At 55.1% G+C, this 14,638-nt stretch overlaps 1 protein-coding gene across 1 annotated transcript; it reads right to left on the minus strand.

Annotated features, from left to right (window-relative positions):
• Window positions 1-4,328: 4,328 nt before the first annotated feature.
• Window positions 4,329-13,408, minus strand: LOC308533787 (low affinity immunoglobulin gamma Fc region receptor III-like). The gene is made up of 6 exons (XM_081111902.1): window positions 13,315-13,408; window positions 12,682-12,702; window positions 12,138-12,392; window positions 6,886-7,140; window positions 5,250-5,418; window positions 4,329-4,739 (listed from the first exon to the last, which is right to left on the minus strand). The coding sequence occupies exons 1-6, from the start codon at window positions 13,385-13,387 to the stop codon at window positions 4,664-4,666; spliced, it is 849 nt and encodes a 282-aa protein (XP_080968028.1). The 5' UTR covers window positions 13,388-13,408; the 3' UTR covers window positions 4,329-4,663.
• Window positions 13,409-14,638: the final 1,230 nt, after the last annotated feature.

Consider the following 14,638-nt stretch of genomic DNA (forward strand, 5'->3'; position numbering starts at 1 on the left):
GCCATTCCCTTCTGGCCTGCAAAGTTTCTGTTGAGAAATCAGCTGACAGTCATATGGACACTCCCTTGTAGGTAACTAACTGTTTTTCTCTTGTTGCTTTTACGATTCTCTCTTAGTCTTTAGCCCTTGGCATTTCAATTATGATGTGTCTTGGTGTGGGCCTCATTGGGTTCTTCTTGTTTGGGACTCTCTGCACTTCCCAGACTTGTAAGTCTATTTCTTTCATCAGGTAGGGGAAGTTTTCTGTTATTATTACTTCAAATAGGTTTTCAATATCTTGCTCTCTGTTGTTGTTCTGGCACCCCCATAATGTGAATGTTGATACACTTAAAGTTGTCCTTACACTGTCTTCATATTTTTGGATTCTTTTTTCTTTTTGCTCTTCTGATTGGGTGCTCACTGAGTCTTCCCTTTGAGTGTGTCACTTGTGGATGTGTACAAGTGTAAGCTATGGTCTGAAGCTGTCCACTAGGTGCACTGGCTCTGCCCCTCCACCACTGCCTGAGGCCACTGAGCTGGAGCTACAGAGCGATCTGCAGATGGCTGCTACTTGTATTGGGCTAGGAAGTGTTCAGGAGAGGCCCACCTGTGAAGCAAGGCAGGCTGCTGCTAGTACCAGGTCTTGGGCCTCCTATTGATAGGTTTGGGTCACACTGATACCAGCTGCTACTTGCTTGAGGGATTTTTAAAGTCTGAAGCCTAAGCTAGTACAGGCCATTCACATGGAAAAGCTGCTGCAAACAGCTTGGGTGGGGCTGTAAATTGGATAGGGCTGGATCTCAGGGAATCACCAGGGTAAAGCCAACAGTGGGGGCCACTCAGATATGGCTGCTAGTCAGCTCTGGGACTGGGAGGTCCCAGCTCAGGAACAATGATCCCAGCAAGCACCCCCATCTTGGAGGAAATTACCCTGAGTTATATCCTGATGCCAGACAATCCAGTTTCTCCCAGTATGTGCCTGCATCCCCCAAAGCCACTGCCTGGCACTGGAGCTCAGGGGAAGAGAGAGGCTGTAAGTTCCTACCCCAGCCCTTTAAGAGGCACTGCCTGGAGCTCCAGCAGCCTCTGTGTCACTCAGCCACAATCCCTGCTGATTTTTACAGCCCAAGGTTACAGGGATTTCTCTTCCCAGCTCTGGAGCCATGGGCCAGGGATCTGGTGTGGGTCTGGGACTCCTTGCTCCCCCAGGAGGCCTCTGCAGCTGAGATATCCCTCCTGCTCGAAAAAAAACTCCACACGTGGCTGTCGGACCAGCCCATTCTTCCCCTCCACCCCTCCAACCAGTCTCAGTGTACTTTCTTTACTTCTCTAGTTGTAGGACTTCCATTCAGCCAGATTTCAGGAGGTTCTAAATGATGGTTCTGTATTTTAGTTGTAATTTTGATGTGGTTGTGGGAGGACTCGAGTACCGGCGTTTAGCTACACCACCATGTTTTTATTCATTTCTTTTTTCAACAGCAATGCATCGAGCCTTTTCTATATGCCAAGCACACTAGGGCAGGCCGATAGCAGTGACTCCGCTGACAAAAAGAAAAGGCCTCAACCCAGATCCCGCAGTTACAGAGCCCTCAGTTTGCTGTAATTGGCCCGAGACTTTTCAGTGCTCAGGCAGCGGTGTCAAAGCCTCAGATTCCCAACCCCGACCCACTCCCACCACCAATTCAAACTCAGTAGGCTTGCCGAGTCACCAAAATCAGGAAAAGACTCACCAGGTGAAATAGGGTTGGACAGAGTCACAGAGAGGAAAGGTACAGTCATGGAGTTGCTTATTTCAACTGCTTTTTCTTGATGATGGCAAAGAAGCCAGTTTCTGATTTGGGAGCAGCTGGTGATGGGCAAGAGGGAGAGTGTCAAGCGGAAGAGGTTGAGTGTGTGCGGTCCCTGAGTGTGAGGACAGAAGGCCTTGGGGTTAATTAGTGTAAGTCTGCCAGCTGCACTGTTATTTCCTAGACTCTGATCTTGGGAAAGGCCTTCGATCTCTTCCTCCGCTTGGAGTCAGTGGAGGTGGTGTTGCTGTTAGTGAGGCAGCCTGGGAGCTTATTAGCAATGCAGACCTTAGACCTCCCAACCGCATTATAAGACCTCCAGGGGCTCCATGTGCTTGTTGGGTGTGGTTAGCAGGGGGCTATCTCATCTGTCTTTCTGAAGGTTGGCATTTAACTTGGACTGTTCTGTCCCTTCTTCTTACCAGGCCCCCTTTACTTTGGATCATTTGAGCACTTACACGGTGCCTAGAACAAAGGCTAAAACAGTTAAATTACAAAATGTGAACTGAACACGACGGTGGTGCACTCACAGGAGACCATGAAAACTGTAAGCCAATTTGGACCTGCGCCACATGCTCGCGGTAAATGAAACAGGCCAGTGAGCCAGGGCAGGTGGAACAGGGAAACTGAGGCAGAGAGCTGAACAAACTGCAGAGCACTGTACAGCGGATGCAGGAGGTCCCCTCCCCGGAGATGCCAGACAGCCAGGCCCCCGTTGTACTTCAGCTCCAGGGCGGCACCTGGACCAGCTGTGATGCCTGACGACCCCCTGCCCTGACGCTGACCCATCGGTGGAGACCATGCCCTGGAGGAGCCCGCCTGGAACACCGGGGACTGTTCTGCTGGAACCCTCCCCCCTGACCTCCCCTCAGATTCCCGCCTGCGAGAGAGAAAGAGCAGCCTCAAGACAAAGGACCAGGGCCTGCTCTCCCGCTGGGGGAGCCCGGGCCGGCCCTTTCCCTCCTCTCCCCCCACCTCCTCCCCCACAGGCATCTCCTAGCCCCAAAGGACCCACCAGGCTTGCAGCCAGGGGGCCATGGGCAGCGGCAGCTCGCCCCAGGCTCACCCCGACCTGCCTCCAAGCCCCTGTGCTCTGACCTCCCCGAGAGCGAGGGCCCGGCCTGGCTCTCCCGTGGCCTCTGGATGAGTCAGGAAGACTCCACAGACGCTGACACGATGCGGTGAGACACCTTCTTCTGCCTGATCATGAACGAAGCTCCATCAGCCCCGGCTGCGGGCCGCGGGGCCGGCGCTGCGGAGGGTCCGCCCGCTGCCAGGGAGTCGCAGGGCGGCGGGCTCGCACCGGGAGTGCAATCGCTGTTTTCGAGTCTTGGCGCTGTTTCGCCTGGAAACAGACCCGCACCCTCCTCCACCGGGAACAGAGGGGCGTCTGGGCCCCCGCTGCGGATGGACCCAAAGGGACGTCGGGGAGAAGGGAGATGCTGCAAGGGCCGCCCCCGCGAGCATTGGTGGTTCAGTGGTAGAATTCTCGCCTGCCACGCGGGAGGCCCGGGTTCGATTCCCGGCCAATGCAGCTTGCTGTTTTCTTTCCGCTTTCACCGCCTGGCGCTTACAACAAGGAGGCCGGAGAGCCAGGTAGCGGAAGGCCGGGTTCTTCGGCCGGGTCCCCACGCCCCAGCCGTCGCTTTCAAAACAGCGGGACCCGGCGCGGTGACGATCCCCCTGTGGCCAATCGCTGGCGGCGGGACCCCTGCGGGTCCTGAACCCGGAATGTCCTGTTTGAACTCAGGTTTCCGCTTGACGCCGGCTCCCCCGAAAGCCAAATACTCGGAGCCGCGAGATGGAGACGGAGGAGCGAAGCGCAGGGGCCGAGCGCGCCCCCCCCCGCCCCCACCCCCGCCGCCCTCCGGGGTGGAATCCGGCCTGTGGCCAGGGGCGCCCTGAGGTCTCCGTCCCGGCCGCAGCTGTTATGTAACCTTTGTAATTTGCCTGATTCAAATGAAACGACTGCGTTTAAGAAGCTAAAGTGGCTCTTCTCTCCTCAGATGGCTCTTCTCCTGCAGGAAGCTGGGGCCTGGGGAGGTGTGGGGACGGGAAGGAGCTCTCAGTCAGCCCTCGCTGCCTCCAGGCTGCCCTCCCGGATCCCTTCCTCTCGGGAGTTGGGGCATTTTAGCCAAGGGCCTGAGAGAGAAGGGGGCCAGTGGCCTGGCCTCTTCAGGGACTGCCTGTCTCAGCTCCCTCCACCTTCCCTCCCAGCCCTGAGGCTCAAAACCTCCTAGCACCCCTCCCCCCCACCCTCCCCACCCCTCCCCCCCGCCCCCGCCCCCTACCCCCACCCCCAGCTCCACGCCCAGCGCTGAAGCCGGCACCTCCGAGCCTGGGCATCAGCTGCGGCGCCCATCACTCCCCGGGCGCCCACTGCTCCCTGTTACCTCGGACGCAGTGCACAGGCCTGCTCACGTGTGGGACTGCGTGTGAGCATCGTGGGAAGCAGAACAGACATTAAAGTGATGACTTTCAATAGGCGCTGTGAAATGGGGGTGAGGCTGATGGCCGAGGGCAAAAAGCAAGTTGTAGAACAAAACGTGTCCAGAACCGTGTCCGTCAAGGTCCGTGTCTATAAAGTGGTGACATCACCCACCTGTACATCTGAGCAAGGTCATTTCAAGCATCCCGGCCACTGCTCCCTCCGTTTTAAAATGAGGAGACTGCACTACATCGTTTCTAGATTTAAAATCCCCTAAATTTGCTAAAGACTTTACTCATTCCACGAACACCGAGTTCTTTGTCACGTGCCAGACACTGCGCTGGGCCGTGGTGTAAGCAGTGAGCAGAGGCCCTGCTCTCGTGGGGCTCCATCCGAGGGCGGGCGGGCGGGCAGGAAACCCTCAGCAGGTGAGCAGGCCAGGGGGGTCAGGAGGCGGTGGGGAGTGGAATCATACTGAGTGATCAAGGAGACCTCGCTGATAGGTGACATTTGGGTAAAGTCCATGATGACGTATGATGACACGTCTGTAAGAAAGAACATTCCAGAAACAGGGAATAACATAAACCCTGGGCAGAAGGACGATCAGTGTGTGAAGGAAGCAAGGACCAGGAGCAGCCGAGGTGGAGGCAGTGAGGCCTGAGAGCGCCGCCAAGGCCTGAGCTTTCACTCCCAAGTGCAAGGGGACGTTGCGCGGCTTGGAGCACAGAAGTGGCCGCTAAGCACTTTAGAGGCGGCTCTAGCGAGAACAGAGCCGGGAGGCTGCCGGCCCGGAGGACGGAGCGGAGCCGCGCTCAGCTGCTGGGCTGATGTGAAAGGGGAAGCAGGGCTTGGTGAGCGTGTGTCTGAGGCCTCTGTGAGGGCCTGTGGAGACACAGGCCAGTCCTCTTGCCAGCAGAGGTCAGTGCCGGAGAGCCTGGGGGTGGTTGGCTCTGAGCTTCCAGGCCCTTCCTGCCCCCAGGCCCTCGCAGCTCCAGCTCGCCCACCAGGAGGCGCTGGGGGAGACCTGTAGCTCTTCCAGGTGCGAGAGGCCTTACTTGTCCTCGGGGCTCTTGGTCCATGTGACTTGGTCACTACTCCAGTCCCTCGCTGGGCTGCGAAGTTCTTTCTGCACAAAGAAATAGAGCCCCGTGTCCACTGCAAACAGGAGCCCCATCACCAGGCAGAACGCGATTTGGGGCCACGGAGGAAGGACGGGTGAAAGGGCTGCGGATGGAGAAACGACAGTTGTTAAAGGCCACGGTCAGAATCCACAGCCAGGTCCCCAGGCCAGGGGCCGAGCCTGGTCGCGCAGCAGGTCGAGTCTCCTCGCCTCCAAGTAAAGCTCCCTCAGCACCGGCCCCGGGCGAGCTGAGCCGCGTCTGCCCCAAGGGACATTGAGAGGAGCTAAGGGGCTCCCCACGCGGTGCCACGTTGGCGTGTGGATGTTTTGAGCTGAAGGCAATCGAGCCCCTGTGGGCTCATGAGAAACGTTTTCCTTTGATTTTAGAGAAAGTGGAAGAGAGAGGGGAGACAGAACCACCGATGTGAGAGGAACGTGGGCTGGTCGCCTCCTGCACGAGCCTCGACCAGGGCTGGGGCCAGGGAGGAGCCTGCAACCCAGGTCCATGCCCTTGACCAGAACTGAACCCGGGACCAAGGGGCCACAGGCCGAACTCTACCTACTGAGCCAAACCAGCCAGGGCCAGAAATAACTTCTTATGGCCTATGTAGGGGGCAGAGAAAACTAGTTCAGTCCTGAGCATCTGCTCTTACCATCCTGCAATGACCTTCCGCCAAACCTCCCCCCCTCCCCCCCCCACCGTGCCTCACCTCATCCTTAGCTCAGAATGTCTTATGTCCCTTTCTGTCTCTGATTCTCTCATGTCTGTGGGTCCCCATACGTAGGTGTGTAATTGAATTTGCTCATTTTCTTGTTAATCTATCTCATGTCATTTTAATTATTAGACCAGATGAGAGAAACTTAAAGGGTAGAGAACATTTTCCCTCCCCCACGTAGTCATAGAGGAAAAGGTTTTTGTGGTCATGTAGGTTTTGCAAATGCCTCATGAAATTTAGTTTAAAAGTTTTCTTTACAACAAGGCTTCTCAAAGCCTTGAATGTGCATCGTGAATATAAAACGTGACAGGGCACAGCCTTGGGGAGAAGTGAACGAGACCTCATCCCCAGCACTTCCCTCGCCTCCTGCTGCGCCCGGGACTGGGCAGCACTCACGGCCTCGCCCTCATCTGGCAGAAGTGGCCTGGATGCCCCTGACAGGATGCACTCTGGAGTTCACAGCGCACAATTTCTCAAGATCAGATGGCGGCCTGGTGCTCTGTATATGAGGGACTGCCATGCCGCCTGGCTGCCCTGAGCTCAGATTGGAGCCGAGGCTGAGGGGTCTTGGGAGACACAAGCCAGCCTCTGAGTCCTGCGGACAGAGGGACATGTGACCACGTGGTCTCAGTGAGGTGGGAGAGGGAAGGTGGTGTGTCTGCGAGGTGGATGAGAGGATGAAAAGGTGGCTTTTATCCCCTGAGAGTTAAAACTCCCAGTGAGTGACACCGTGTCTTTAATCCCTGAGGAGGGAGCTGGACCAGCGCTCATGTCCACCCCGCCATCAGGTGCAGCTAGACACTGAGGCCCGCTCAGGGGTGCGCCTCCCCGTCCTTCCAGGCCTGAAGCTCCCACCTGGGACGGTGATGTTCACGGGCTGCGATGTGTGCTGCGTCTGCCCGAGGAGCCCTGAGCAGTGGTACGCGCCGCTGTGGCTGGCGTTCGCGTGTGGGATGGAGAAGCTGGCGTTCGTGTATGAAAACCACTTGGGTCTCCCGTCCTGGAAGAACTGGATCTTGTACAGGCGCCAGTTCCTCCAGCTGTGGCAGCGCAGCACGATGGGGGCCCCCTGCGGGACCAGCAGGCGGGGCGTCTGGAGCAGCAGCCAGGCTGGAAGGCACAGGGAAGGAGAGGGTCTGAGGCTGGATGCGGCCCTGCGGCTCCTGTGGGGCTGCCTTACTCCCAGGAGCCAGAGGCTGTGGGCCCAGCCGCGGGAGATGCCTCCTGGCAGGTGTGCGGCTCTCTTACCTGTGAGTCGGGCCTGAAGGAAGGAAGCCTGGCGGAGTTTAATATAAAGAGTAGGAGCCCCTCGGGCGCCAGGTGAGGAGTTAGAAGCTGCCCCCCGGGGGGGGGGGGTGCCCCCAGCACCGCGGAGGTGACGAGCAGGACCTGAACCTGCCCATGCAGGAGGGGACCCTCAGGTCTCCTCTGACGGCGACCAAGGACACACAGCAACTCCAGGGCGCGCGTGAGGGTCTGGGCTCCTAATGGGAGGGCAGCTTCTGAACACGCTCTGGGAAGTGAAGGAGCAGCCAGGGGAGCCTGGTAAGGCCTCGCCACCTCCAGCCACAGCAGCAGGGAGCAGGCGTGAGCCCGGAGCCCGGGCTCAGTGGTGGCTCGGAACAAGAGCAGCAGTAGCACAGGCCTCCAGTGGGAAATGGCTCTCCCACCCCGACTGCGACCCCCCTCCCTTCACTGACGGCAGAGGCACCAGATTCCAAAGGTCAGTGCTTGGGAGGACAAGTCTATAGACCAGCGGTTCTCAACCTGTGGGTCGCGACCCCTTTGGCGGTCGAACGACCCTTTCACAGGGGTTGCCTAAGACCATCCTGCATATCAGATATTTACATGACGATCCATAACAGTAGCAACATGACAGTTATGAAGTAGCAACAAAAATAATGTTATGGTTGGGTCACAACATGAGGAACTGTATTTAAAGGGCCAGAAGGTTGAGCACTACTGCTATAGAGAATGCTTTGAAGACACTAGAAAAACCCAATCGCTCTAATTCCTATGAAAATAAAGACTGGAGCACACTGCGCCTCAGGTAAACGAGCGCTGATGTAAGAAACCGCAGTCTGACCGTGAAGGACAAGGTGTTGGTGATGAGTCAGCCGGAGGCAAACCTGGAGTCGGGATTCTGACCTGGGCTCCCCTGAGCTTTGGGCCCCGAGGCCTGTGGCTGCATTTCTTTGCACAGTGAAGGGCGGGGACCAGGTGGCTTCCCTCTAACAACTCTTCAGAGCAAAGGTTTTTAAAATCTCAAGTTTTGCATTTTTGTAGGAAAAGACAGAAGCACAGCCAGCTGTTGGGGGCAGCCCTGGACCAGAGAGCAGGCAGGGAGCTGTGATGCCACTGGGCAGGCTTTGAGGCTGGGGGGCGGGGGGACGGAGGAAGAGAACCTTGTAGGTTCTTGTTTGTTTAATAATTAAATAGGCTCGGGACAGAGTGACAAGGGACAATGAGCAAGCTCAAGTGCACACAGACCAGTATGTGCGGGATCACACAGACATGAGAGAGACAGGAAGGATGATGAGGGGTGTATGGCCTGAGCTAGGGGTGCGGGAAGGCACGGGGGCTTGGGAGAGGAGGAAGGTCATGCAGGACATACGAAGAGAAGATGTCCAGTAATTAGCAGCGTGCCCTGCCCTCTGGAGGGGCCATGCATAGTTCTTGCTGGTGATAACTCTTCATGTCTTCAGGGAGAGGTAAGGGCTCCTCAGGACCCGGCTGGGTCTCCATCACCTTCAGCTCAAAATAATTCCCAGGCCGAAGTCGCCCAGGCTGGGAGCGCTGTTCTGACCCCTGGTCAGTACTGATTGCCCATTCACTGGGGCTCCATCAACAGAAACGGGGCTCTCGGGAAACAGGACCTAGAAGACGGCCCCAGCCCCTCACGCAGGACTTAGCACTGCCTGCCTCGTGCAGCCGTCCGCAGGGCATACGGCCCAAATCAAAGTCAACTGCAGTGTGAATGTGCTCACAGTTTCACACACTGGGTGGGCGTGGCTTGTGTGCAGGAGGACTTCTCCATGGAATCTATTGGACTGAACACTCAGACATATATGTAACCCTAAGTCAGACCAATTTAAACCATCTGATGAGTTCCCATCTCCTTCAGGAACAAAGATGACATCATTGCACCAAACTCCAAGCCTCCCCCAACTTCTGCCGTGGGCTTCCAGATCACACCTCCCCCTGGCCTCCTGCCCTGGGCAGAAAGGCCTCCCAGTGAGGTCTGATCGAATAACGGAACCGGTACCCTCCCCTGGGAACTGGCCTTCAGGCCACTTCACAATGGACATGCCACTTGCTGAGACCATTCTCTCTCCCCTACGACTTCCCCGCAATCCAGACCTGCACAGAGAGCTCTCAGCCCAGAAGAAGCGGCCAGAGTCCTTAAAAACCTGGCTCCCCGAGAGAAACTAAGATGGCGGCATAAACACCGGGAAATTGTCGCCTCCCACAACAATTGAAAAATACCGCAAAGGACAGAGCAAACATCATCCAGAACAACAGGAAGGCTGGCTGAGTGTAAATTCTACAACTAGAAGGAAAGAAAAGCACGCTGAGAGCCAGAGGAGCTGCGGAGGTGAAGTGCAGAGGTACTGCGGCTCGCGCGCGTGCGCGGAAAGGGGGTGGCACCTGAGGACGCGGCTGTCTTTTTGAATCACAAGCTCCCGACTGCTCTGAACTCTGGTTCCGGGAAGTCTCTGGGGACCCAGGACTCATACGGGGAGAAGCTGGTCTGTCGGGCAGCGGGCGAACTTGAGGGCGGCTTTCCCTCAGAGGTGCTTGCAGCCGTTACCGGGACACTGAGACGCACGACTCCGGGCGCGGAGAATCAGCCATAGCTTCTTTCTCCGCCCTTTGACTCCCTGAGACCCCGCCCCACCCAGGCTGCGGCAGAGGCTTTTGCATGTGAATGTACCTAACTGCAGCCAAGCCAGGCAGACCCGGAACTTCCAAGAGAAGGCCCAAGGCCCCGCAGCGGCTTGCATTGCTTCACAGCTGAGCCTCTTCTTGGCTCCTGCTGTGTGGCCTCAGGCAGAGGCTGAATTAGCACCTCCTTAGATCCAGGAGCCACTGTACCCAGTGGTCAGAGGGAGACCATCCAGATTGCAACTCCTCAGATCCATAAGGGACACACTCAGGGAGCAGACTCAGTGAGCACCAAAGCCCCACTGAAGCAAGTCTTGCCCCAGAAGGGTGTCTTCAGCACAGAAGTTCTCCCACTTCAGACACAGCTGATTCTCACAGCCAATTGGCCTGGAGGTCAATTCCTCCCAGTGATCCTACAACAACCAAGGCACCAAGAGTGCACCAAGAGTGCACTGGGCCCTACAGGACACCTGGCGCGCAGGGCCACTCTATCAACACAGGGAAGCAGCCAAAATGCGGAGACAAAGAAACAGGTCACAAATGGCAGAAATGCAGGAAAGCAAACGACTGGATGTAGAGTTCAAAACCACACTTTTAAGGTTTTTCAAGAATTTTATGGAAACCGCCGATAAATTTAATGAATCCCTCAAGGAGTATAGTGAGACCATGGAGGACATGAAAAAGGACCAACTAGAAATTAAGCATACACTGACTGAAATAAAGAATAATTTACAGAGATCCAACAGCAGACAAGAGGATCCCAAGAATCAAGTCAAAGATTTGAAATACAAAGAAACAAAAAATACCCAACCGAAAAAGAAAAAAGAAAAGAGATTCCAAAAATATGAAGATAGTGTAAGGAACCTCTGGGACAACTTCAAGCGTACCAACATCAGAATTATAGGGGTACCAGAAGGAGAGAGAGGGCAAGATATTGAAAACCTTTTTGAAGAAATAATGACAGAAAACTTCCCCTACCTGGTGAAAGAAATGGACTTACAAGTCCAGGAAGCGCAGAGAACCCCAAACAAAAGGAATCCAAAGAGGACCACACCAAGACACATCATCATTAAAATGCCAAGAGCAAAAGATAAAGAGAGAATCTTAAAAGCAGCAAGAGAAAGACAGTCAGTTACCTACAAGGGAGTACCCATTCGACTGTCAGCTGATTTCTCAACAGAAACCATGCAGGCCAGAAGAGAGTGGCAAGAAATATTCAAAGTGATGAATAGCAAGAACCTGCAACCAAGATTACTTTATCCAGCAAAGCTATCATTCAGAATAGAAGGTCAGATAAAGAGCTTCACGGATAAGAAAAAGCTAAAGGAGTTCATCACCACCAAACCAACATTATATGAAATGCTGAAAGGTATTCTTTAAGAAGAGGAAGAAGAAAAAGGAACTCTTACCATTTGCCACAGCATGGATGGAACTGGAGAGCGGATAAATACCAGAGGATCTCACTCATTTGTGGACTATAATGAACAACATAAACTGATGAACAAGGACTGATCCAGAGACGGAGAGGCATTGATTGGACTGTCGGGCCTTGGAGGGAAGGTAGGGGAGGGTGGGGGCAAGGGGGAAGGATCAACCAAAGGACTTATATGCAAGCATATAGGCCTAACCAATGGACACGGACAACGGGGGGGTGAGGGCATGAGCGGGGTGGGGAGGGGGGGGTATAGGGTACACATATGTAATATCTTAATCAATAAAAAATATATTAAAAAAAAACCTGGCTCCCCGTCTGCGGGGGCTGGTGCCATTTTGGGGCTCAGCCCATCCGGTGTCCAGATGACCTAATAAATTCATAATCCCCCCCCCACTTCGGCCTCGTGTGTTCCTCCTCACCCATGCCAGGCATGCCCACCCAGGGCCTTTGCCTTCTGTGGGTCTCTCGCCACTGTGCTGTCCACGCTGCCATGAGGCAGGAAGGCTGTCTGGAACAAATATTTCCTCCTGCTTCTCTCACCCCCGGTGGCCTGTTTGTGGCCTTGTCACCTTCTTGCTCAATCAGGACTGACGCCAAGCAACCTCACATACTCCGAGGAACCCGCATAGAAGCGAAGGAGGCGGGGGTGCGAGGGGAAATGACTGGGCAGAAACCACTTCCAACAGCTCGGGCCACACTTCCCAGAAACGGCCACCCCGTTCCCAGACCCTCTGCCGGGCCAGCAGCTCTCAGATCCGCCTCCCAGGCCTCCCGCTCCTCCACTGACCGGAAGTCACGTCCAGGTGCACAGGGTCGCTGAGGCTGGTCTGGCCCGTCTGGCACCTGTAGTCCCCGCTGTGGTTGCTGCTGGCCTTGAAGCTGTAGCTGGGCTGGACCTGGGTGGGGATGGCGGTCCCATCGTGGAACCACTGGGTGGAGTTGTCCCCAGGGCTGTGGGCCCCCTGGCAGGTCAGAGTCACGTTGTCCCCAGGGAACACCTGGAACCAGGGGGGCTGGAGGCTCACCACGGCCTTCGGGAGACCTGGCGGCAGAGAGCAGACAGGGCTGGAGCTCAGAGACCTGGGAAGCCCATGGGTTCCAAAGGCGCTCCCAGGGGCCCTCAGGCCGAGTCCACTGTAGATCCAACTACAGGCCCATGTGCTCTGGCAGCCTCCTCTCTTTGTGTCTTTGTGGATCCAGCAGGAGTCTTACCAAGAATCCAACCCCAGGCCCCTCTAAAGAGGGGGCACTGCTCATGCTGAGCCCAAGCCCTGCTCTTAGTGGGACAGGCAATAGCACCGTAAATCCCAGGCGGCATTCAGCAGACTCACCAGCTCCCCGGTCTGCAGAAGCTGTGAAAGAGAAGAGGGCGGTCAGGGGGAGCCCAGGGAGCAGAGGCAGTGTGTGTGGGGGCGGGGAAGGGGGCGCCTGCACGCCCTCTTCCCGGAGGACCCACAAGAGCCTGCTTCCCTTGTCGTCGTGCAAGATGCTCCTCGCTCACACCCTAGGCCAGTGATGGCGAACCTATGACACCCGTGTCAGAGGTGACATGCGAACTCATTTTTTTGGTTGATTTTTCTTTGTTAAATGGCATTTAAATATATAAAATAAATATAAAAAATATAAGTCTTTGTTTTACTATGGTTGCAAAGATCAAAAAATTTCTATATGGGACACAGCACCAGCGTTAAGTTAGGGTTTTTCAAAATGCTGCCACGCCGAGCTCAGAAGGTTCGCCATCACTGCCTAGGCTCATCCCTGTCTCCCCCACAAAGTCCACGTGAACGTCTGGTGCAGAGACTGCGGAAGGGCCTCTGAATTGCGGCCTTAGGGCCTGGCCGATGGGTAAGAGTCAGGCTTCTCTCTCTGCTGTCGATCCCTCCCCAGCTCCAAGGGCCCCGGACTGCTCCTCACCACCCAGGTCCCTGGCAGAAACCTCCCTACCGCAGAGGGGCCCCACTCACCCAGCAGCAGCGAAACTAAAGCTGTCAGTGGTTGAAGCAGCCGCAGGCAACTGGGATGTACATCCTGAAGCATTTTGGTCTTCAAAGTCCACGCAGAACTGGGCCTGAGTCCAGCAGGGTTCAGGAGATGAACCAAGGAAAGAGGAAGGAAGCTGGTTTACCCACTCACATAACTTTCAACAGTCAGCAGATTCCATTTCTGCTAACGAGTCAGCAGCACAATCAAATGACCATCCAGTCTGCTTTGAGACTAACCCTTTCCTGTGCAGCTGGTTTGTACTGGGGGACTCCTGGTGGGTTATGGTGCAAGTGAGCAACCAGGGACACCCAGGAAGCAGCGCTGGGGGAGGGGCCCTTGTTGTGGGTCTCAGGTCGGTGCTGCCTCTACCCGTACAGAAAGCTCTAAAGGAGTGTGACCCAGACAAGACGGAGAAACCCGTTTACATCTGCAACCAATAAGGATGTATGTTAAACAACCACAACCAAAGGGAGTAGTTATCTGTGGGCAACACCCAACCCAAGACAATCTCTAAAGACACCACTGTCCCTCCTTCATCTGCACTTCAAACTCCCGACTCCCCCAACCCTCCAAACACAGAAGAAAGTTTTCAAGTTCAAGAAATAATTTTGTGCCCAGATGGCGTGTCTCAGTGGTTGAGCGTAGATAGACCCATGAACCAGGAGGGCACAGGCCACAGGCCCGATTGCGGGCTCGATCCCCAGTGGGGGATGGATGTACAGGAGGCAGCCAATTGACGATTCTCTCTCATCATTGATGTTTCTATCTCTCTCTCTCCATCTCCCTTCCTCTCTCTGAAATCAATAAAAACATATAAAATATTTTTTAAAGATAATTTTGTTAAGAGAGCCGTAAAATAAAGGCTATATATCCTGTGCAGGTGGCTGTATAGTGTAAGTCAGCAGAACAACATGAAAAAACCATTAAAAGTCAGATTATGGGGGCAAAAATAGACAAATGGAACTACATCAAACTTAAAACTATGTATTAGCCCTGGCCGGTTTGGCTCAGTGGATAGAGTGTGGGCCTCTGGACTGAAGGGTCCCAGGTTTCAATTTCAGTCAAGGGCACATGCCTGGGTTGTTAGCTTGATCCCCAATAGGGGGCGTGCAGGAGGCAGTCAATCGATGATTCTCTCTCATCATTAATGTTTCTCTCTCTCTCTCCCTTTCCCTTCCTCTCTGAAATCAATTTAAAAAAAATTTTTTTTAACTACATCGGCCTGGCTGGTGTGGCTCAGTGGTTGAGTGACGGCCTATGATCCAGGAGGTCACAGTTCGGTTCCCAGTCAGGGCACAGGCCCCG

Source organism: Myotis nattereri, assembly GCF_964212035.1.
Source record: "Myotis nattereri genome assembly, chromosome: 18".
In the NCBI taxonomy this organism is placed as follows: domain Eukaryota; kingdom Metazoa; phylum Chordata; class Mammalia; order Chiroptera; family Vespertilionidae; genus Myotis; species Myotis nattereri.

Bases quoted from the DNA above. Each gene is read 5' to 3' on its own strand.
- LOC308533787 (XM_081111902.1), bottom strand. From the start codon at position 13,387: ATGCTTCAGGATGTACATCCCAGTTGCCTGCGGCTGCTTCAACCACTG. The intron at 5,419-6,885 runs GTGGGAGCTTCA...CTCCATCCGCAG, and splicing joins CGTGAACATCACCGTCCCAG to CCCTTTCACCCGTCCTTCCT. The intron at 4,740-5,249 runs GTAAGGCCTCTC...TCTTTCTTACAG, and splicing joins ACCAAGAGCCCCGAGGACAA to ACGTGTCATCATACGTCATC.